Consider the following 24,323-nt stretch of genomic DNA (forward strand, 5'->3'; position numbering starts at 1 on the left):
TATATGTATATTTGCATGTTTGTTTTACGTATGTATGTGTGTGTATGTATGTATCTGTGTGTGTATGTATTTATTTATATATGTATATTTGCATGTTTGTTTTGTGTGTGTTTGTGTGTGTGTGTGTGTGTATGTATTTATTTGTATATTTGCTAGTTTGTTTATTTTATTATGTGTGTGTGTGTGTGTGTGTGTGTGTTTGTGTGTGTGTGTGTGTGTGTGGATGTATTTATATATGTATATTTGCATTTTTTTGTTTCTTTTATCCATGTATGTATTTGTGTGTGTATGTATTTGTGTGTGTTTGTTTGTTTGTTTGTTTGTTTGTTTGTTTGTTTTAGATATTTTCCAGTATGCACATTAAATGTTAGTGGAGATTTATGCCTCAGTGCGTGAGAAAAAAATTCAGTTTAAGAAAATGGCTCGTAAATGTGGTACACTGAAAAAAATGATTAATTGGATTTACTGTTGTTTTTTTTAGGTAAGTGGTTGAAAACAATTTATATGGGCTACATTTGTACAAACACATTATTTAGTAATGTTGAACTTTTAATTTGTTTGTTTAAGTTCAGCCCATATAAATTGTTTGCAACCACTTACCTTAAAAAAAATCATTAAATAACACTTTACAGTAATGCATTAATTGCAAGTCAGTTCGTGTGTATAGTGGATTTGTAACTTTTGTTAATTAATCAAACTCTCTTATAAGTGATTTTAATATGTTGTATGTGACTGTTTTGTATCATTTGCATCTTAGCCTACTTCGTGACGGATTTGGTGAAAGAGAATGTCGGCAGGTGAAGAAATGAAGCCAGTGTCTGAGGTGCGAGAGCTGCTGAGAGAGCTGATGCTGGGGCGCGAGGATCCGGATGGGTTTTTCTGTATGTGTTTGTCTTTGCTGGGAGACACAGACACCCGAAGACACTTTCTGGACCTGATCAAACCCCTTTCATCCGATTATGAACATCTGCACAGTCAACTGACCACAGTTTTTCTAGAGTACTTTTCTAAGGTACTTGTCTGTCTGTCTGTCTGTCCATCATATGTCTCGTCTATTTGTCAGGTTTTTTGTCTGTTTTGTGATTAGTTAATATTTGATAGAAATAAAAGAACAATGATAATGCTAAATAACTGATAGAAAAGGATAATAAAATGTAAACAGATAAATGTACAGTAGTTAAAATGTTATATTTAACAAAAGAAAGTTTATTTTATAAAAAGTAACTCTATCTATCTATCTATCTATCTATCTATCTATCTATCTATCTATCTATCTATCTATCTATCTATCTATCTATCTATCTATCTATCTATCGTTCTATCGTTCTATCGTTCTATCTTTTGGTCTGTCTTTCTATCAATATTATCACATTTGGCCTGTCTGTCTGTTCTATAATATACAACAAATTCTTTATGAATTATTAAAAAGGATTGTTGTACGTTTTAAATAAAAACCTAAATAAAATATATCAGTGGATCTCAGTGGCTAGCATGATATTTAAGGAAGTTTTGGGCTCACAACATTTTTTCGTTTTGTAAAAGTAATACTTTTACAATTACAAATCAATGCTGCTCTTTTGCACTTTGTGTTTCTTTTAATGCTGAAAATTATTATTATGTTTTTTTTTTTTTTTTTTTACATTGGTAAAAATAGATGTTTCTTGAGCATCAAATCATAATTATAAAAAATTTCAGTCCAACGAAGGACACTGAAGATTATAGTAATGACCCTGAAAATTAAGCTTTGCATTTTAGGAATAAAATTTGTAAACTCACAAAGTTGTAATTTTTGTTCATTATACTTTTAATCAAATAATTGTTGTCTTTGAGAGAAGAAAATACTTTAACCCCTAAAGTATACTCATTAGAAAAACCCTAGAGTGTTACTGCTGGTTATTACAAGACTTTTGAACTTTTATAACTTAAGAAATAATGGCATCGTAATCAATATCAATTAAGTTACCATATATAGTTCGTCACCCAATAAAAGAAAAATGTTTTAAACATTTACATTTTCTTGTTTATTTAATTTTTTTTAAATGATTAAAAATAATGAAAAACTTGAACAAGAGTGTATAAATAAAATTTTATCAGAGGTAAGATCAGTAAGATACAAATGTTAGTTAATGTACAGTTAAAGTCAGAATATTTTCCAAATGATGTTTAACAGACCAACGAATTTTTCACAGTATTTCCTATAATATTTTTTCTTCTGGAGAAAGTCTTATTTGTTTTATTTTGGCTAGAATAAAATCAGCTTTTAATTTTTTAAAAACCATTTTAAGGTCATTATTATGCAATATCTTCTTTTGATAGTCTACAGAACAAACCATCATTATACAATAACTTGCCTAATTAAAATAACTTGCCTAATTAATTGACCAAGCCTTTAAATGTCTCTTTAAGCTGAATATTAGGATCTTGAAAAATATCTACTAAAATATTATGTACTGTCATCATGGAAGAATTAATAGTTTTAATAACTCATTTCGAATAACTGATTACTTTTATGTTTAGAAATGTGTTAAAAAATAATCCAATAATTCAGTAGGGTTAGTAATTCTGACTTCAACTGCATGTCTGTATAAGCTAATGCTGTATGTTGTTTTTCCAGGATGAAGCAGATGAATTAGAGCTGGCTTTAACACTCTCTCTATATGAAACCAAACAAATTGAACCAGAAGACAGGCTGCAGAACTCCGATCATCAGCATCATGTGCCTCGGTGTTACAAAACCTACACTGACGTACAGGCAAAAAGCTCAGATGCTGATGAATCTGTGGTACCAGAGAACCAGCCTATTGCGAAATGTACACTAGATACTGAAGTACATAAAACCAGAAATGCAATAAAACACATAAATGAAGACAAGGTCTCAAAGTCACTAAAGCGTCGCCTGCGTAAGAAGCAGCATTTGCTGAAGAACCCGTCAAGACCACAACCGGTTCTGCTGTGGTTCAGAAGGGATCTCCGCATGTGGGACAACCCTGCTCTGATTGGCTGCCTGGAGCTCGGTGCACCTGTCATACCTGTCTTTCTGTGGAATGCAGTGGAGGAGGAGGGTCCTGGGGTTACTGCTGCAACCGGTGGGGCGTCTAAATACTGGCTGCACCAGGCACTAGTGAGCCTGAAGCGCTCTCTGGAGGAGTGTGGAAGTCATTTGGTGACCCTGAAGGCAGAGCCCTCATCTTTGATTGCGCTGCAGGGGTTAATGGATGAAACAGGAGCAGCTTCAGTTGTAGCAACGGCACTGTATGAGCCCTGGCTGAAGGAGAGAGATGATGCATTGTGGGAAACGTTGGAGAAACGAGGTGTTACGTGCCATATATACCACTCGTATTGCCTTAGAGATCCCTACACGGTCAGCACACGAGGTGTTGGACTTCGAGGTGAGTAAGGGGTGATGAGGTGGAATTTTTGGGCAATTTATTATTTTTTTTGCATTATTGTTGAAATTGTTTGTTCCTTTTTTGTTTTTGAAATGTATTATACATCCAGCCACCAAACATTTTAGAGCTGGTTAACCATAATGAGGGAAAACGACTGCTCTGTATGACAGGGTTTCTTAAATGTTGTGTTTAAATATCCAATTTTTCTTTTAATTAAATATGCACAGACAGTCTTTCTGTCTATTTGTCTGTCTGCCTTTCTATCTATCTATCTATCTATCTATCTATCTATCTATCTATCTATCTATCTATCTATCTATCTATCTATCTATCTATCTATCTATCTATCTATCTATCTATCTATCTATCTATCTATCTATCTATCTATCTATCTATCTATCTATCTATCTATCTATCTATCTATCTATCTATCTATCTATCTATCTATCTATCTATCTATCCATCCACTTTCGGTTCACTTGCCCATCAGTCCGTCCTTCCTTCCATCTGTCCGTCATTTCGTCCATCTGTCTGCGTGTCCGTACAAAGTCAGAAAATATTGGTTAAAGCTATTTATTTATTTATTTCTATCAGGAGGTTTATAAATGAACAAATCTTTTTCTAAAAAGTCTGCAGCGTATTGATGGTTTGCTGTATGTACAGTAAATGTTATTGGAGAATTATGGCTGAGAAAATATGTTCAGTTTGAGTAAAAAGGCCTGTAAATATGGTAACACTTTTTAGAATAATGCTTATTTTTTTCACATGAGCTTACCGTGAGCAATGCATTTTTACAGTTTTATTAGTCTTTGATGACATTAAAAATGGAAAAATTAAATTGCTAATTCATGTTACTTCACTTTGAATTAACCAATGTTAACAAATACAATTCTGAGTTTTTATAATAGTGTATTATGAAATGTTTCTGTGGATGTTTTCCCCCATTTAACAAATATAGTTCAATAATAATAATAAATAAAAGCTTGTTTTAAAGTGTTATCCCTAAAATGATGTATTTGGATTGAAACAAACACATGCAAATAGAAAAAGTATAATAAAACACTTGAATGTATTTTTATTTTGTATGTTTTTACTAGTCTCAAATTCAGAATAGACTTAAAATTCAAACTGGACCAGTGCCAGAATTAAAACCATTATTTTGTCCATCCCAGGCTCATTCTGATTATGTACCCCATATACATTTCTGGAGAGAGCAAAATAAGTCCCAGGAGGTACATTATTATTTAATTTTATTTTTTTCGCTAATCCACCAGAGGCCGCTGTGAACGCTTTTTGAGATCTCAAATTTCTCTCGTGAGTGCCATTTTCGCCTGCTGTTCTCAAATAAATCCACCAGAGGCCGCTGTCAACTGACTGCCTGACTGACCGATCGACTGACCCACCCTCCTTCTTCCCTAAAACCAACCAATAGTCTTTTCAAAAGCACCGATTGACCCGCCCACTGACTTCTCTAAACCCAACCGACAGTGTTTTCAAAAGCAATTCAGAAAAAGAAACCCTCGCTGTAGCCTGATTTTTACCACGTTTTTAGATTTTACCACATTCTCACCCTGTTATTTACGTATTTATTTTATTTTTTGGCTTTTGTTTTTGTTTTACCCACTTTCTGAAACCGTTCTTCACCAAATTCGAACCCCGTCATCACAGTCAACTCAGCTCTGCATCTCAAGTCGGCAGACAAACTGGTAACAGTGGAAAAGCCATCCATACGGAGGTATGCGCCCCGTAGCATTCGTTTTAATGATGAAATGCAGCCATACATTCCTCTGGCAACATAGTTCGCGATCTCCAGAAATTTATATAGGGCTACATTTTCAGAATGAGCTTATTTTGTCTGCCTCATGCTATAAATCACATGTTAAGAGGTGTGCTGGTTTTTTTATTTTATTTATTTTTTTTTTAAGCAAATCAAGATGTTTGACCAAGATTTTTGCTTGACATGATGAAAGTGGTGAAATAATCATATAGACTCATTTGGTGCATTTAACATTTGGTTTTAATTAAACATCCACCAAAGCACATAAAAAAGCCACTAAGAATACCTTAGCAGGTCTATAGCAATTTATTTTTAATGTTTCTATGTTTACTTGCAGGTATCGGCTCAGTGTCTCACTTCATGAGCTGCTGTCAGCAAAACCCTGCCGGTGGGCTTGGGTCTCCACTGGATGCCCCCACTGCCCTGCCCTCTCCCTCAGCATGGCCACAGGAATGCCCGCTTGATGATCTGGAACTGGCACGCATGCCACGCAGAAAAGATGGCACAGAGGTAAAACCACTCATTCTGTCACACATCTCACCAATACAAACTGTATTTACTTTGATAAGCTACTTGTTGAAATTTATATGGAACAATTTATAAAAGCATTATTCCCATATGGCAAATTAAAGACAAGGTCACACTAGACCAAAGTCCCTTTGGGGCAAGTCATTTCACTCGGCGGCTATCTTTGAAACGCCTCTTGGGCATTCTGTTTGAATGGAGAAACATCAAATCCTCCAAAATTTCTTGCCAAAATGTAAATTTCATATTAGGAATCACCAATAAAACTCTCTTTAGTTTTATTTCTAAATGTTCAAATCACACAAAATCTGCAGAAACTCATGTCTGGTTTGAGTCCCTCCCCCGGAGAATCCTCAGTCTAAAGCGATCTCTGATTGGCTCTTGTACTAGAAGGTGGGGCCAAATTGATTGTTACACTTTTCCCCATTCAAAACTATACGAGTGACACGTCTTGTGTATTCTATTGACTTTAACTAGAGTTCGAGCATGAACATTTTGTTGTAGGGCCATGCGAAAAGAGGTGGGATCAATCAAAATAATTAGACATTAAGCGAATGAATGCTACAAAATGTCAATTTCTGTACAGAGAGGTCTCCTTTTGATCTTCTATTGGTCCTGATGCAGTTGTGCAGGTCTGAGTTACAGGTCGTCATTCTCACCATTATATGGATTTACTTTCATCGGCTATACACCAGCCTCACAGCTCCATGAATGTCGGTGCCATCACTTATTGAACAAAAAAGCTATTTGACTTAAAAAATAGCAACGCTACCGCCATGCTACTGAGAAATGTAGCTAAGCTAGTAGCGTCACTACTTGTAGCGACGCTACTGCCCAACACTGCTTGGCGCAGCCCTGCTTAGCTTCAGTGGGAGACCATGTGAGAGTTGCAGAGAGCTAGCTGCCGGCTCATTTTGATTGAAGAGTATGGAAACATTTTTTTGGATTAGTGAATTAACTTGTTAATTGTAAAGAATACCAATGTGCAAAGTAAACATTGTACATTTTGATTTCACATGGACTTCAAAGTCAAAACATGTACCAAAGTAATTGGCAGTTCATTCTGTAGTGGTGATTTCTGATAAAGAGTGAGAACATTACAGTCACCATGAAATCTAAATGGACAATTATTATTTACAATTGCAGTATTTATTGCAAATTATTATGCATGTGCACTGTTATTGTTTTAAAACTTTGCCCATTATTTATTAATAAATTTTACTTCGGCTTAGTCCCTTATTATTTAGGGGTCACCACAGCAGAATGAACCGCCAACTATTTCGGCATAAGTTTGATGCAGCGGATGCCCTTTTACATGCAACCCAGCACTGGGAAAGACCCATACACTCTCACATTCACACACACTACATACACTACGGCCAATTAACCTAAAGCGCATGTCTTTGGATTGTGGGAGAAACCGGATTAGCACTGGTACTCGAACCAGCGACCTTCTTGCTGCGACAGTGCTAACCACTGAGCCACTGTGCGCCCCTGCCTAGTTCATGTGTCCGACAATCCAGTCATTTTCTGATGAACAACATCCCACACCACATTTGAGCACAAGCTTGCATAGAAAAACAATGGAAATGTAGCACAAAGCAATGCATAAATACTTTACATTATACATGATGTAACTGCTGTTCGCATGTGGTGCTTACAGATTGACTGGGCTGTGGACATCCGAAAAACATGGGACTTCAGTGAGGATGGAGCTCACACACATCTTGAAGCTTTCCTACGAGATGGTAATTGATGGTGATTTTTTTTTTATGTAACATTATAAGCTCATCTATCATTTTGAAGTCATTATTTACTTCATTGTAGGTGTGTACCGTTATGAAAAGGAGTCATGTCGTGCAGATGCCCCCAACACCAGCTCCATATCGCCATACCTGCACTTCGGTCAGCTGAGTGCACGGCAGGTCTTATGGGCCGCTCGAGGAGCTCGCTGCAAATCTCCCAAATTCCAGCGCAAACTGGCCTGGAGAGATCTAGCGTACTGGCAGATCAGCCTTTTCCCAGAGCTGCCCTGGGAATCCCTCAGGCCACCGTACAAGGCAAGATTCACATGTATCATCCACATGTATTGTACTGTATGTGCCTATATATAGTTCAGGACTAAATTATTAGCACTCCCTTAAATGTTTTTTTTGGTTTCAAATATTTCCCAAGTGCTGTTTAATAGAGATATTTCTAAAAACATAATAGTTTAGTAACTAATTTCTATTAACTAATTTCTGTTGTCTTTGCCATGATGACAGTACATAATATTATATTTTACGAATATAATATTTTTACGAGCACAGAATAAGATGCTAGAATTTGACTTAAAGGTGCAGGATGTAAGTTTGACACCCAGTGGTTGAACTAGGTATTGCACTCTTTAATCAGAACAAACGCAAGCGCAGGTTGCCAGATTGAGGACAGGAGTGAGTGATTTAAACCGTGTTCTAAATAAAAGCAACGGCACCTGATAGAATTAATTTTCTCCATATTAAAAGGAGTTTTTGTCCTAACCAACACCTCGAATTGATATATTAGAAACAGCTTCTGTTTCTCACAGGTGAACAACTGAAAACTTGATGACATGATCACCTCAGGTACACCTCATGTGCTTTATTCAGTGTTAAATGCTAACAATGTTAGTTTGAATGCCATTTTACATTATATTTATCGCCATGTACTGAAAGCAGCAGCAGATAGTTCATAGATTACAAACCTTACCATTTCGTGAGTGAGTGCATATTCTGTGCTTCTGAATGGCTGTATATAAATTTCTGTCGTGTTTCGTCTGGTGCAAACAGCCAAATTGCTCGTCACTGCGTATCTCGTCACAAAGCCTGGTATTAGGACACGCAGTTACAATGTAACCTGCTCACCTAATGTTTACACTTGTAATATTTATATAATTTGCTAATTAATAACCTCATGTGGAACTGAATCTGCTACTGTCCACCAGAGGTCGCATTTCGGTCACGAACACATGCTTTTAGAGCCTTTTTTTATGAATGAATGAATGAATGAATGAATGAATTAATTAATGAAATGCGCTGTTTTCCACCAAGGCAACCCGGGGTGCTGAAATATAATTGTCTAAACTGGCATTGGACAGGTCAAATGACCAAAACAAAGACAGCCGTTCCAGCACGTAACAGACATTTTGACAGCAGAATATCTGATTTCAGCATTGTTTTTCAAATAAACAAGAATGTTCACTTGGCATGTTTCTTAAATATCTGCAAACATATTATGGTAGTTTTATGCTTTAGAAGAGTCAAAAACTTACATACAGCACCTTTAAAGTGCCATTTTAAAGGCATAGTTAATTAGGTTAACTAGGCAATTTAGGTAAATTAGACATTGGACAAATTGGACAACAGTGGTTTGTTCTGTATCAGAAAATTAAAGGGGGCTATTAATATTGACCTTAGCATTTTTTATAATTATATACTTTTCATTACAGCTAATCTGATCAAAAATAGACAAAAGAGACACATTGCCATTTACGCCTTGTGTTTTCATTCATTAGTTACCCTCATGCAAACACTTTTCAAATAAATGGATGTGCTTTTTTTAATATTTCAGTCCAATATTGTGAAATTTCAAAATTTACATACAGTATAAATGCAGACAGGAGATAATAGAAAGTGATATACAGCTTTTGTTTTCGCTCTAAAACCACAAAAGTACACCGAAAACTGTGGCTTTGTATTTTAATAAAGAATGGGAAGATAATATTTCGCATTTGAAATTTTTGATTTTTAAACCAAACTTATATTTTCATATGGGAACATGTAAATGTCATCTGGCTTGTATGCCTCAAGGTGTATGGTACACAGAGCTTTTTACATTGGATATACAAAACAATTAAACATGAAAATCCAAGATAACAGTAAGTAGAAAATAGATCACAATAAGTAAATAAATAATAAGTAATGTAAAATTTGGGATTCGGAATATTAGTACAATATTATAATAAACTACTATAACTATGAAATAACTTCTGTATGTATACAAATAGGCTGTGTATTAAATTACTTAATGGATGATGTGTATCATTGCGCATAAAGATCTTAAACACATCATTGTGTTTTGTATAACAGAGTTGCCTAGCAAAACTTTTGCCAAGTTCATTCATTTATTTTCCTTGGGCTTAGTCCCTTATTTATCAGGGGTCACCACAGCAGAATGAACCGCTAACTATTCCGCCTTAAGTTTTATACAGGGGGCGCTCTTCCAGCTGCAACCCAGCACTGGGAAACACCCATACACTCTTACATTCACACACACACTCATACACTACGACCAGTTTACTTGCTACAGCCTAGCAACCACTGACTAAAGGTTTATGCGCTGATATTTAATCAATTACAGAGTTATCATGGGACTTGGTTATTGTTGTCTTCATATTGTTGTTTCATTCAAAAATGTGCTGGAAACGACTTTCCTGTTTCTTTAAAAATCATTCTGTACTTTTCTGTCTAAACTGCACCCCAAAAAAATGCTTCTTCTGATTGGAAGTCTATGAAACTGAAACTAGTTAATGATTTGTTAAAAAAATAAGTACTCACCCTTAAGCGATTCCAAATATTTTATGAGTTTCTGTTGAACACAGAAGATATTTTAAAGAAAGCTGGAAGCCATCTACATCCATAGTAGGAAAAGCAAATATATTGGAAGTCAGTGGTTACACTGGAGCATTTTTCAAAATATCTTCTATTGTGTCCGAACTCATAAAGTTTTGGAACCAATCAATGGAGAGTACATTTTCAGTTTTGGGTGAACTATCAATGAAATTGTCGTATTTGCATACTCAAAAGTCTACCCATGTGCAGGCTCTGCGTTGGAGTTCAGACCGTGTCCATCTGAAGGCATGGCAGCGTGGACACACAGGATATCCGCTGGTGGATGCAGCAATGAGACAGCTTTGGCAGACTGGATGGATGAACAACTACATGAGGCATGTCGTGGCCTCTTTCCTCATTGCCTATCTGCATTTTCCCTGGCAGGAAGGATACCGCTGGTTTCAGGTGACAAAAAGTCCTCAACCTGGGATGATGCCTATGATTTAGTACTGACTGCAAGGCGGGTGAAAATGAACGAGGCAATATTTAATAGTTATAAAGCTTGTAGTCATGATTGAAAACACTCTCTAAATACACAGTAGTAAATAGCATGTCATATTTCCCATGTTAATCATACAGGCATCAGCTATTAAAAGAATGGCTATGAATTGGTTTCATCACCAATTTTTAATACCTAGATACTTTTCACCTACCACATAGTTTGTCAGTCTTTTATTCACAATAAATAAACCTGTAATATATAGGGACCTTGAAATCAGCCATTTTTAATAATACCAAATAAGCAATTAACTAGCAGTGCCTTCATAATTAGCCAGAAACTGTTTAGCAACACCATGGAAAGTGTTTGGATAATTGGTGAATTTTTTTAATGCAATATATGTCACAATACATAACAAGATATTCTAATTAAGCAAACAAGGAGTCACTTTTACATTTATGATTACAAAAATAACTTTGTGTATTGCTTTATTGTATAGAAACGTTCTGAGTAATAAAACGTTTTAAACAATTTGTGAAAGCATTATGAAGAACTAGAACTCGAATTAGAATTACTAAAACTAATAATTATATACAAACTAAAATATAAATCTGATCACAAAATAAAAAGCTAAACTAAAAACCAACAAAGCCATTAAGGAAACCAACTAAAACTGAATTGAAATGTGCATCAAATGTAAAATCATATCAAAGTGAGAACTCAAACACAAAACTATAATAACCTTGGGGCTTCCATCAATTTTGAATACAATAATCTGAATATTCTTAAAAAGCACTCTAAAAGTTGAAATAGTTATTCATAGTATTTTTGAAGTGCTCACAATATCAAGAATATTCATTATCACTATACAGTTTAATTAAATTACAGTTTATTAAATTATTAGCCCTCCTGTGAATATTTTTTTAATCAAATATTTCCCAAATTATGTTTAACAGAGCAAGGAATTTTACACAGTATTTCCAGGAATATTTTTTTTATTCTGGAGAAAGTCTTTGTCTTATTTCGTCTAGAATAAAAGCAGTTTTATTTATTTTATCTTATTTTTTCTTTTACCATTTTAAAGTCAATATGATTAGCCCTATTAAGCAATATTTTTCTTCGATTGTCTTCAGAACAAACAATCATTATATAATGACTTGCCTAATTACCTATTTAAGCCTTTAAATGTCACTTTAAGCTGAATACTATCTTAGTATAGTATAGTATCTTGAAAAATATCTAGTAAAGGATTATGCAGTGGCGGTTCTAATTTAAATGGCATTCTGGGCAAACCACCCCAAATACACCCCCTCCCCTCATTCCCGGAGAAATAAAGAAGACACTATGTGATTGACTTAATATATTTAAATATATATTTTAAATATTTATTATGAATATATTTAAATAGAATCATTTATTTTCAATAAATATAACAATTTATTTATATTCATTATAAATAAATAATATTATGATTTATTATTATAATTATAATAATAATAATAATTATTATTATTATTGCACAACAGAAATCAATCCTAAATATACAAGGTAAAGACACGACTGGAGTGATATGTTAAGATGCATGAATATTAATTATGACAATTATATAGAATACAAAAAAATAAATGTTTATAGAATTATCTGTTGTCTTAGACCAAACTCATGGCTGAGAATTAATGTTATGAAGTCTTACCTCTCTCTTATAACACTCTTAATAATTTACTTATGGTTTACTTATGGTTTTTGTGAATTATTCATTATTCTGTTTTCTTTAAATATTTGTTTTTCTTTCATGTATTTTTTTTCCTTATCCTTTGTAACATTTGTGTAACTAGATGTATAATAAATATATATCATTTGCATTCAGGTCACACAATATTAGTACAAATTAATGTTTTATGTATCCCCTGTTACTAATGTTAATAAAACCACAACAACAACAACAACAAAAACCATAGAGAATAACAAACTTGTGCTTACAAAAGATTTCTGGGATTCTGGGATCACCACTCTAATTAATGCACCAGCAAGATGCCACCCTGGGCGATCGCCCATATTGCCCATGCCTAAATATGCCACTGGTATTATGGACTGTCATCATGGCAAAGATAAAAGAAATTTATCAGAAATGAGTTATTGAAACTATTATGTTTAGAAATGTGCTGAAAAAAAATCTTAAAAATCTCTCCGTTAAACCGAAATTGTGGAAAAAAAAATAAACAGGGGGGCTAATAATTCAGGAGAGATAATAATTCTGACTTTAACTGTATACAGTATCTAAACATGACCTGTAATGGAGTATATAACGCAGCATCTCAACTCTATTTCTCCATTGTATAGGACACGCTGGTCGACGCTGATGTCGCCATAGATGCCATGATGTGGCAGAATGGAGGAATGTGTGGTCTAGATCACTGGAACTTTGTCATGCACCCGGTTGATGCAGCGCTGACCTGTGACCCCTGTGGCACCTTTGTGCGTCAGTGGTGTCCTGAACTGAAGGCTCTTCCTGATGACCTCATCCATAAGCCCTGGAAGTGCCCAGCGTCAATGCTGCGTAGAGCAGGTCTGTTATACTAATAGAAATACACACAGTTTTTGTTCATAAAACTGGTTTCCTCCCATCTTTTATCACTCTTAAAAGATTTGCTGTATATATTATTTTTAAGCCTTGTAATTTGTAAAATAATAAATGTTAAAATATAATAATCACAATACAACCCAACACTAAAGTACTAAACAGAAAGCTGCCTGACATATCAGCATGTGAGTGCTAAATTGTGGGGGGTTTTTTTGCATTTAAACAGTCAAATACATACACTACCTAACAAAAGTCTTGTCTTCGATCCCAGTTGTAAGAACAACAAATAATAACTTGACTTCTAGTTGATCATTTGGAAAAGTGGCAGAAGGTAGATTTTTTTTTTTCTTTTTCTGATGAATCATGTGTTAAACTGCATCACAATCATCACATATACAGCAGAGGACCTACTGGAACCCGCATAGACCCAAGATTCTCAGAGAAATCAGTCAAGTTTGGAAGTTTGGTGTAGGAAAAGTCATGGTTTGGGGTTACCTTCTGTATGGGGGCGTGTGTGAGATCTGCAGAGTGGTAACATCAACAGCCTGAGGTATCAAGACATTTGTGCTGCCCATTACATTACAAACCACAGAAGAGGGCAAATTCTCCAGCAGGATAGCACTCCTTCTCATACTTCAGCCTCCACATCAAAGATCCTGAAAGCAAAGAAGGTCAAGGTGCTCCTGGATTGGCCAGCCCAATCACCAGACATGAACATTATTGAGCATGTCTGGGGTAAGATGGAGGCATTAAAGATGAATCCAAAGAATCTTTATGAACTCTGGGAAGAACGCTTTCTTTGCCATTTCAGATTACTTCAATAATAAGTGATTTGATCATATTTTATTTAGGTAAAATAAGTGTAATCTAGAGGCCTTTTGCCTTTCATATAAGCCAAATGAGCAACTAGAAGCACTACAAGACAAGTAGTGTACATAGCTATGTCAAAATGCTTGTCTTGCTGCATATTTACATTCATTCATTCATTTTCTTTTTGGCTTAGTCCCTTTATTAATCTGGGATTGCCACAGCGGAATGAACCGCCAACATATCCAGCATATGCAACCCATCCAGCTGCCACCCATCACTGAGAAACATCCACACTCATAGCTTACCCAATACACCTATACCACGTTTTAGGACTTGCGGAGGAAACCCACCCAAAGAACATGCAAACTCCACACAGAAATGCCAGTTGACCCAGCCGAGGCTCGAACCAGCAACCTTCTTACTGTGAGGCGACAGTGCTACCCACTGCGGCGCCCTGCATATTTACATTTCATTTGATTTGTATAGAATTAAATGGGAGAGAATCAAATAATTGTGAAAAATGTCTAAAAAGGGGACACCATAACAGCATTATTTCCAACTAAAAAATCAAATTAAGAACAATAAGATAATGTGTATATATGCAGTATATATCACTATATTTGTCCTCCCTTTCTGTTCACAGGTGTAGTTTTAGGTGGCAGCTACCCCGAGCGCATCATTATTGACCTTGAGGAGCGACGTGCACAGTCTCTGCAGGACGTTGCATTGGTGCGGAGGCACTTTAGGCATTTTGTCGACCAGCGATCCGGCTGTGATCTGGTACCTGTTCCTTCCAGATTGGTGCAGGACGCTTTAGGCAGTATGGAGGATGTTGTGAAGCATGAAAAAAACGGCTTCCTCCTTCCAGTCATCACCCGAATGGAGTTTAAATACCAGTCTGAGGATCCAGACAGGCAGGATAACCCGTACAGTGCTGTGCTGAAGGGCTACGTCAGTCGCAAACGGGACGAAACCGTCACCTTCCTAAATGAGCGAGACTTCACAGCCAGCGTGATGTGTGAGAGCGCACAGCGTAGAGAGAGGTTAGAGAGGGACGGCTGCCTTCTGGAGGGATTACCTCGGCCCACCGCCTCACGTGGAGGAGCCAGGAGAACTCAAACCAGAGACCCGTACAGCAAAGTGCCTGGAGGTGTCGCCGTTCCACGCAAATAATACGCTGACTATTTAGTGGGATAGTTCACCCAAAACTGAAAATTCTGTCATCATTTACTTAGTCTTAGCCTCAGACGTCACGCCAAGCACCACCCACAGATCTGCGGCTAAATGTCTGATGCACATGGCACACTTTTCTGGAAACAATTTAACAGTCGTTCACTGAGTGCTTTAAATATACAGGATTTTTAGGAGTCTTAATCTCAATCAGCTCGCCTCAAAACTAGTCTGAGCGGTAAAAAAACTGCGATTGTCTTGAATCTGTGATTTTTCTGCCTGCACACCCATCTGTAAAGCTATGGTCACACTGGGCTTTGTGTGTGCGAAATTTTGTCATATGGTGCTGCGAAAAGGGGCGGGATTAAACTAGATAATTAGACATTTAAAAAAGCCAGCGATTGCTCAATATTTTAAATTTCTGTCCAGAGAGGTCATGTTTTAATCCTCAATTGGTCTCACGCAGTCAAGTGATGCGATTTCTAGAAACTTCTTGGCAGGTGTGTTGAAGCAAGTCGGAGCCAAACCAGGACTAAATTTGGACACCTGATTTAAACGCTGGATTATTTAAAGCAGGGGTTTCAAACTCACCTGAATGAACACACCTGAACCAATTAAGACCTAAAGCTGCGGTCACGCTGGACTTTTCTCCCCATAGATTTCCATTCATACGCACGCGAATGCGTCAGACCGGAAACGCAAGGCCATGCGTCAAGTTTTGCAGGTCGCTGCCGTGCAAAGTTCAAGCTTGGTGAACTCTGACCTGCGAAATCGCATCACTTGACTGTGTGACCAATCGAGGATCAAAACATGACCTCTCTGGACTGAGTTTTAAAACATGGACCAATCGCTCGCTTTTTTAATGTCTAATAATCTTGTTTAATTTCCCTTTTCGCATCGCCGCACGACAGAATTTCGCATCATCAAACTCTACTGTGACCGCAGGTGTGTTTGATAAGGGTCGAAAACTGAATTCTGCAGGAAAGTAAATCTCCAAGAACAGGGTTGGTCACCTCTGTTATAGAGTGTACTATTACTTTGAGATCGTCACCTAGTGCAGTGTTTCCCAACCCTGATTTTGGAGGCACACCAACAGTTCATATTTTAGATGTCTCCCTTGTCTGAACCATACGTTTCAGGTTTTGGAATCTCTTCTAATGTTCTGATGAGTTGACTCTGTTTTGATTGGGGAGAGGCTGAACTGTGTACTGTTGGTGTGCCTTCAGGAACAGGGTAGGTAAACACTGCCCTAGTGAAAACGAAAAAATCCAATTAATGTTATTTTGAAGTGGGACACAATATCTAGAAATCAGAATAACATATTAGCTGGTTTGATTTCATATTGACAAAATTACAGTAGGAGCAAATTTTTCTGTGGTGTTGGAAACTTGTATTTTAACATACACTCATCGGCCACTTTATTAGGTACACCTGTCCAACTGCTCGTTAACGCAGATTTCTAATCAGCCAATCACATGACAGCAACTCAATGTATTTCAGGCATGTAGACATGGTCAAGACGATCTGCTGCAATTCAAACTGAGCATCAGAATGAGGAAGAAAGGGGATTTAAGTGATTTTAAATGTGGCATGGTTGTTGGTGCCAGATGGGCTGGTCTGAGTATTTCAGAAACTGCTGATCTACTGGGATTTTCACGCACAACCATCTCTACGCTTTACAAAGAATGGTCCAAAAAAGATTAAATATCCAGAGAGCGGCAGTTCTGTGGGTGCAAATGCCTTGTTGTTGCCAGAGGTCAGAGAAGAATTGGTTCCAGCTGATAGAAAGGCAACAGTAACTCAAATAACCACTCGTTACAACGGAGGTCTGCAGAAGAGCATCTCTGAATGCACAACATGTCCTACCTTGAGGCGGATGGGCTACAGCAGCAGAAGACCACACCAGGTAACACTCTTGTCAGCTCAGAACAGGAAATTGAGGCTACAATTGACACAGGCTCACCAAAATTGGACAATAGAAGATTGGAAAATGTTGCCTGGTCTGATGAGTCTCTGTTTCTGCTGTGACATTCTGACAGTAGGGTCACAACTTGGCATCAATAACATGAAAGCATGGATCCATCCTACTTTGTATCAACGGTTCAGGGTGGTGGTGTAACGCTGTGGGGAAATATACTTGGCACACTTTGGACCATTTATGACTGTTTTTTGTTTCCTTTAAAACATATATAATCTATTTACATACATTAGAGTCTACATTTTTACATTAGACATTTCCAAATGAATAAAACAATTTTAAAGCAGCAGAGAGTTTGATGTAGTTGTTTAATAGTGTTAATTAATGTTAATCACTTCCTCAAAACCAACATAATTTCATACCCGTCCTCAAACTGGACAGTGTTGTACTTCCACCTTTTATTTGTAGCTTATTTCAAGCAAAAACAAGCTTTTGTAGGATCAGTGTAACATCTAGAAAAGAGACGAAACTGTTACGTGCTTCATCTCCAAATATTTGTTGCTAGAAAATGATGAACATACAGCATCTGGCTCGGTTTAACCAGGTTTGCTTGTTTGTTGTTTTCCCCAAGCAAAAGTGCATAGTGTTGTGTCCAATGTGGTCCCCTGCGTGGGCTGGGTGTGTGGGGTTGATAGGAAAATATATTTTAGAAGAACATCTAAATTAAATCGGCTACAAACGAAAATGTATTTGATGAAGAAATAAACATTCCTTAATTGATTGGTTTTTAAATCCTCTCCCAAATGTGTCACACACTCTAGTCCTCTATAGATTTGATGTATCTCTCATATGCAGCTTCATCCATCAGTCCATCCAGTTCCTCAGGAATGGATACGGTCATCTTCATAAGCCAGCCTGTAAACAAAATACACACTTTAATTTATTTTTTTAAGCTAGGGCTGCACGATATTGGAAAAATCGGATATTGCAATATGAGTACAGTTGAACAAGATGATTTGAATAGCACTATTTGATGGCTTACTGGGGAGTCTAACAGTAATCATGTACAGAAATTTAAAAATCCAATGCAAAAAATGCTTTTTTTTTTTTGTCATGATACTGGAATTGGATAGCAATCGGTACGGAAATTTTAAAAACGTCCATTTATCGCTAACATTTGAGCACTGATTTGCCATTGTGTTCACGTGCTCAACAGAAATGACTGTGATTGGCCACTGACCACTTTACCGAGCGTAACCACAGATACAGGAACACTGCAGCATTTTAAAGCTGTGATTCATCAGCGAATTGCTCGTATGTCAGTTTATAGACAAACCAGCCGATCGACGTGACTTTGAAATGCTCCAGCCCGTTCTTAAACAGTGCTGAACGTGCTCAACAGCGCTCCGATGTTAGCGGTAAATGGATGTTTTTAAAATTTCAGTATCGATTGGTACCGAATTCCAGTATCGCGACAACCCTACTTTGCCTTGTCTTGTTTCTAGGCCGAATATCTCTAATTCTTAGATCAAGTAAAAATATTGTTTTATTTTCACCTTCAGAGAGAAATCAAAATTGAGTTTTTCCTTAAAAGAAGCAAAGTTATCTGCCAATGGGGTAAGTAAAATAATCTTGTTTTTGCTTTGAAATGTAGATATTTGGACTAGAAAAAAGACAAATTCTAAGTTTTTTTTTAAAAAAGTAAAATGTTTAACTTCTGTATGGTTAAATTCAGCAGTGACTCCACAAACCACATGTGTTCTGTAACTCCTGGCCAACTATAATTCAGACTCAACATTGCAGATCTTGTGATGTGACCATTGCAGATTTGCACATTGCAATATCGATGTTGAAGCGGTATATATGATACCTAATTTGAGCAAGGCAGCACAATATATCGTTTCAGCATCTATATCGCAATGTGCAAATCTTCTATAGTTGCATGGTAGGATCTGTCTAATTGGGATTACAGTTGACCAGACACTACGGTTCTAGTTCAACCTTAAACTTAACCTTTAACTACAGGCTATGCAGTAAAATTCCATCGACAAGCAACCAAACGCGACGTGAAACATTTAAAAACCAGCCACTGCACGCCCAACAAAATGGTAAGGTACATTTTTTTTTTTTTTCCAAGCTTTCAGTAATATGGCAATAAATGTCACCTAAAATGGTGTTCAAACTCATATTGGTCGCCAATGCAGATGGTTAAAACAACAGCTCATTTTAACATGGATAACAGCTTTTATCACGTGTCGTGGCTTGTGTAGTTAGGACACTGTGTTAGAGAAAAAGCTTTCACTCAGTGAATTTAAGCACAAGAAATTCTAACTTTTATAGCTTAGATTAATTGTATATAATTATTTACACAATGCAGACTATACATTTTTTACATTTGATTATTCAATTCGTGTCCGACTACTTTTAGAGTCTCTAGAAAATAGTGTGTTATTTATATACTTTGCTTTGTTGTATTTAGCTTTGCTTGTAATTTGTTTATTATATTCTATGCAGATACACACACAATTTCTTCAAAATTAAGCTATTTATCCTGTGAAATTGTATTCATATCGCAACATATATTGCAGAAAAACTAAATCACAATGCAATTTTTTCGTAGTATCGTGCAGCTTATGTTTTAAGGGAATTATAACTTGAATCTGGTCATAATGCTTAACCTTAAGGGATAGTTCACCCAAAAATTAAAATGTACTCCACCTGAAGTGCCTTCAAATTGTTATTAGTTTTTATGGTTGAACTCAAAAGAAGATATTTTGAAGATTATTGGAAACCGGTAGCCAAAAAAAATAACACCACTATGTTAGTCAATGGCTGCCAGCTTCAAACATTCTTCAAAATATCTTCTTTTGTGTTAAACTGGTTTATAATCTGTTTTGGAGGGCAAGTAAATTACGTTTCTCATAATTGTACGAACTATCACTTTTAAAGGATTTCAGGCTTGTTGGAGTGAGAAATTTAGAGGAATGCTTCACCATCATTATAGCAGGACTTGTTGACCAGTCCAGGGTTGTCCGCCAGGGCATCATTGACATCCGTCACCTCTCCAGTCAGAGGTGAGTACAACTCACTCGCTGCTTTAACACTCTCCAAAGCACCAAACTCATCTACAGAAAACATATCGGTTTATACACAAACAAAATAGTAACCAACCATAGTACTTGTTAAATTTACTACTACAAGAAATAACGACACTACCCTAAAATCACAGATGAGATAGGACATCCAGAGCCCAACTGAGGTAAAGCTGGTTTTATTTTTTCGCATTTTTGAACCGTGATAAATTGTGATATGCTAATTGTGTTATTGTTTGCCATACTACTTTGAATAATCGGTCTGAAATTGATGCATATATATCCTTTCTAGACTTTACCTCCATGACAAAAAAGGTAATGAATTGAACACATAGTTGATTCCTATCTTCGTCTGAGCCAGCTTAAATGTCTTTCATGTGCTTACCCTACTAAAAAAACAGCTTAAACCAGCCTTGTAAACCAGAGTAAAAGTTTGTTTTATATTCATAAATTCAGACTTTCTCGTTAATAATATCATTTCAGAAAAGTAATTTTGCTCATTTTAAATAGTGAGCTCATATTAGCAGCCAATAACTAACTACGATTATGTTCACGGTCAATGCTAATCTTGTCATGTTTAAGTCATATTTACATGCCACTTCAGACCGAATATTAAAAGTACCATATTGGAAGCTTGTCACAAGTTGTCACTGTTAAAAAAATGAACGAACATGAGAATATAAAACCAACTTTACCTCAATAAATACAGTAACGTTACAGTTTTACCTGTCTGTGATAACTTTGCGCCAATTTCAGGAAGCCCACAGTAGACCACATCTCCCAGTGCCTCCTGGAAACAATACAGCATAAACACATGACAATACATTCTATATAGCTATTTCTATAACAATTAAGCATGAAGAATTCTCCTAACCTGAGCAAAATTACTGATGCCCACAGTCGCCACACCACCGTCCACGCGAACCCACTCGTGTTTGTCTGTGAACTTCAGCGCTGCAGAATAACATAAAAATAGTCTGAAGTTATACAACATAAATATATATTTACATATAGAAACAAACTCCAGTGTATCTAGCATTTGTAGAAACTTAAAATCACTTGTCAAAATGAACGTGATCGTAAACTTTGAAGCGTGGCGCCTGTAAACATTAACAAGTGTAAATACCTGCGCAAAATGGAGTGTTTGTGCTCAGAGATCTTCTGTAGCATGTCCTGGCCAGCAGTCTAGCCGAAGCATGAGCGTTTATGTTTGAAAGACGAGGCAAAGAAGAGGTCAAACTAACAGAAACACATCGTAAAACTGTGCACATCGCCATTATTCTTCGTACGCGTATATTATTGGACACCGTCGCGCTTTGATGATGTCATTGTGGGAATGTACTGTTGCGCGCCAATGCAACGGTTTAAGAGGTGAGGGGAAAATGCGTGGAGAAGATAATTTGTTTTATATGTGATTCTGGACCACAAAACATGGTGTTTTATGATCTTATGTTGCACCGGCATAATTTTGGCAATAGCCAAAAATACTCTATATGGGTAAAATTATATTTTATTCCCAAATCCATTGAATATTAACTATCCTTTGTGCATTGTACTAGCTATTGTCCAATTCTAACAAATTATACATCAATAAAAACGTGTTTAACCACCGTTTAGATAATGCATAAATATTATTTCCAAAAGTGCACACATATGGTCCATGTCACATGTTTCTATATATATCTAAATTAGTTCATAAATAATGTGGAAATTAACTTTCTAGACATCAACGTCAAGATGCCAATTTTACTATAGGCTTACCCTGATAACTGATTGCAATCATTAATTTAGCCTGCTTTAATTTTAACCACAAAAATTAGACAACAAACAGGCTACATACATAAAGGTTCACATTTTGTTCACATTTGTGTTCAATACTGCACTTGATGTTAGTTATTTTAAGTGAGAATGCAACCAGAAAAATTGACCTTGCTGTAAAAACTGCTAAGATTTTAATTCCTAAAAAATATAACATTTCACAGGTGAGAAGTTTGTGGTTTTTATATAAACTCACTATTACAAGTTCTTGTGCATTTACTGCAAAATAGGCATAGGAGCCCATATGTGTTCCAGACGCACAGTTAACTTGATGTGAAGTGATTTGTGGACTGGCTAAATTTTAGGCATAGGCTATATTTGTTCAAACCAGTTCCGTTTAGATTTGTAATATCGACGAATTGTAAGGCCTACATAATTTTGTAGGCAAAAATGTCACTACAAATATTTACAAAACGAGCAGCACTCCACGCCCGAGATTGTGCCCGAATCTAGCCTAAATAATGTAAATAAAAAAGTAGCTAGCCTAGGCTGACATCGAATTGAAAGTTGATATATCTCATTCACTTCAATTGATTTTTTGGACGTTAAAAACAGCTCGTTATGGTTCTTGATGTGGCAAACTGATATTTTCTCATTATATTATTTGTCTCTATAGTCATAAACACACTTGTTCGTAGAGCAAGTTTGAGTTTTCTTCCATTTAATTCATTTTACCACAGGCAACAGAATCAGAGGTTCTAGGTAAAGTCTAGACTCTAGAGGATCCAGCTGAGGATATGCACATCAATATAGCATCAATTTTGTGACACTGTATGGGCTAACAATAATTAATATTTGTACAGTACTGAGGGGTTTGGTTTAGGGTTAGACGTAAATAAAACACAATTGATTAGGTAATTTAATAAATAACAAGTAATACTCGGAAGCTACTGTTTTTACATTACTGTGACGGTTGGGTTTTATGGTTGGGGTAGGGGTAGACGTTAATAAAATACAATTAATGGGAAATTTAATAAATAACATAAATAATTCTCGTTAACAACACCTCCCGCAACCATATCGCGCAACAACCCTAAAACAATCGCAAAAACGAGCGCACTTCCGTATTCCAGAATAAGGTCAATACCACGGATGATTTTTCAAAAAATGTGCCGGTGAATTAGACCTTTCACTAGGATAAGAGATAAAAGAAAAACGACCAAAATATCAAAAGGCTATTGCTTAATTTACTGGGCTGTGGAATATTTACTGCGTTAAAAGGAAGGTAAAATTGTTGCCCGGTTGTTTTACCTATTCTGAGTGTGTCATTCCATTCGTCAGGTAGAAGTGTTTGCGCGCTTTTACCTGCGCGCAGGTGCGCTCCGTCCTCATGATGCCGCAGGTGCGCGCAGGTGCATCATCATCCTCCTCTGACTGAACAGAAGATGGACGTTTATCCTTCACTTCTCTGGGAAAACGCACATTAGTTTGTTATACGTACTTTACCCATTTCATCCTTGATTAATTCTGTAAGACTTCTTCTGACGGAGAATTCTCATCGATAAAATGAAACTCGTCATTTGATAGTGGAAGGACGCCGCTCTGAGATGAACGAACAGCGGGACATTAAACTGTTTTCACTCTGCGCACTCTTCATTTTCAGGCTATTCGTGCTCCAGGGTAAGTGTCACTTTAATGTATGCTTTAGTTTTCCTAAATTAATATTTTATCTCTTAAAAGCGACCCTTTTGTTAAAATATAACAATACTTTTAAACTAAAACGTTATCTTATATTGCGTATTTTAGTGTTCCTGCTATAATAAAACATCAGTTGTGTTGTTTTAGCTACAAGACATTCAACAAAAATGTTATAAATGCTCAATACTTTTAAAAAGAAGTTAAAAGTGTTTGGCTTAAGATTTATTACAGTTTTGATGGCAAAGTTGCTTTAATTACATGTAAATAATGTGAATTGTGTCTAAATGTATATTAAGCCTTGTAAAAAGTAGAATAATATATAATATAAATAATAATAATATAAATATATAATAGTAAACGAATAAAATAAAATGTATAGAAAGCATGTTAATTCAATTAAACAGTCTGTTTTAATGTTTACAATAGATTTTTATGAAAATGAAACTTGAAAATATGGTGAAATAACGTTCCAGCATCTTTCAGACAGAGTAACATGTGTTTATATAAAAAATAAAACCACGTTTATTCTTATCTGTAC

The 24,323-nt window shown here is 36.1% G+C and overlaps 3 protein-coding genes across 3 annotated transcripts in view; 2 read left to right on the forward strand and 1 right to left on the reverse strand.

The window, feature by feature from the left end:
• Positions 1 to 17,471, forward strand: part of si:ch1073-390k14.1 (deoxyribodipyrimidine photo-lyase) — an 18,303-nt gene extending 832 nt beyond the window's left edge. The window contains exons 2-9 of the mRNA XM_056477916.1: positions 758 to 1,012; positions 2,615 to 3,389; positions 5,504 to 5,676; positions 7,355 to 7,439; positions 7,519 to 7,751; positions 10,530 to 10,724; positions 13,099 to 13,324; positions 14,793 to 17,471. Coding sequence (XP_056333891.1) covers positions 788 to 1,012; positions 2,615 to 3,389; positions 5,504 to 5,676; positions 7,355 to 7,439; positions 7,519 to 7,751; positions 10,530 to 10,724; positions 13,099 to 13,324; positions 14,793 to 15,322 — 2,442 coding nt within the window. The 5' untranslated portion in view covers positions 758 to 787 and the 3' untranslated portion in view covers positions 15,323 to 17,471. The remainder of the gene's footprint in view (positions 1 to 757; positions 1,013 to 2,614; positions 3,390 to 5,503; positions 5,677 to 7,354; positions 7,440 to 7,518; positions 7,752 to 10,529; positions 10,725 to 13,098; positions 13,325 to 14,792) is intronic.
• A 117-nt stretch (positions 17,472 to 17,588) lies between these two features.
• On the reverse strand, positions 17,589 to 21,639 carry gcsha (glycine cleavage system protein H (aminomethyl carrier), a). Its single transcript, XM_056477917.1, has 5 exons — positions 21,456 to 21,639; positions 21,204 to 21,283; positions 21,056 to 21,119; positions 20,231 to 20,362; positions 17,589 to 18,152 (listed from the first exon to the last, which is right to left on the reverse strand). The coding sequence occupies exons 1-5, from the start codon at positions 21,604 to 21,606 to the stop codon at positions 18,055 to 18,057; spliced, it is 525 nt and encodes a 174-aa protein (XP_056333892.1). The 5' UTR covers positions 21,607 to 21,639; the 3' UTR covers positions 17,589 to 18,054.
• A 1,841-nt stretch (positions 21,640 to 23,480) lies between these two features.
• otogl (otogelin-like) overlaps positions 23,481 to 24,323 on the forward strand; it is a 123,891-nt gene continuing 123,048 nt past the window's right edge. The window contains exons 1-2 of the mRNA XM_056478020.1: positions 23,481 to 23,489; positions 23,751 to 23,767. Coding sequence (XP_056333995.1) covers positions 23,481 to 23,489; positions 23,751 to 23,767 — 26 coding nt within the window. The remainder of the gene's footprint in view (positions 23,490 to 23,750; positions 23,768 to 24,323) is intronic.

This window comes from Danio aesculapii, chromosome 18, assembly GCF_903798145.1.
Source record: "Danio aesculapii chromosome 18, fDanAes4.1, whole genome shotgun sequence".
NCBI lineage: Eukaryota > Metazoa > Chordata > Actinopteri > Cypriniformes > Danionidae > Danio > Danio aesculapii.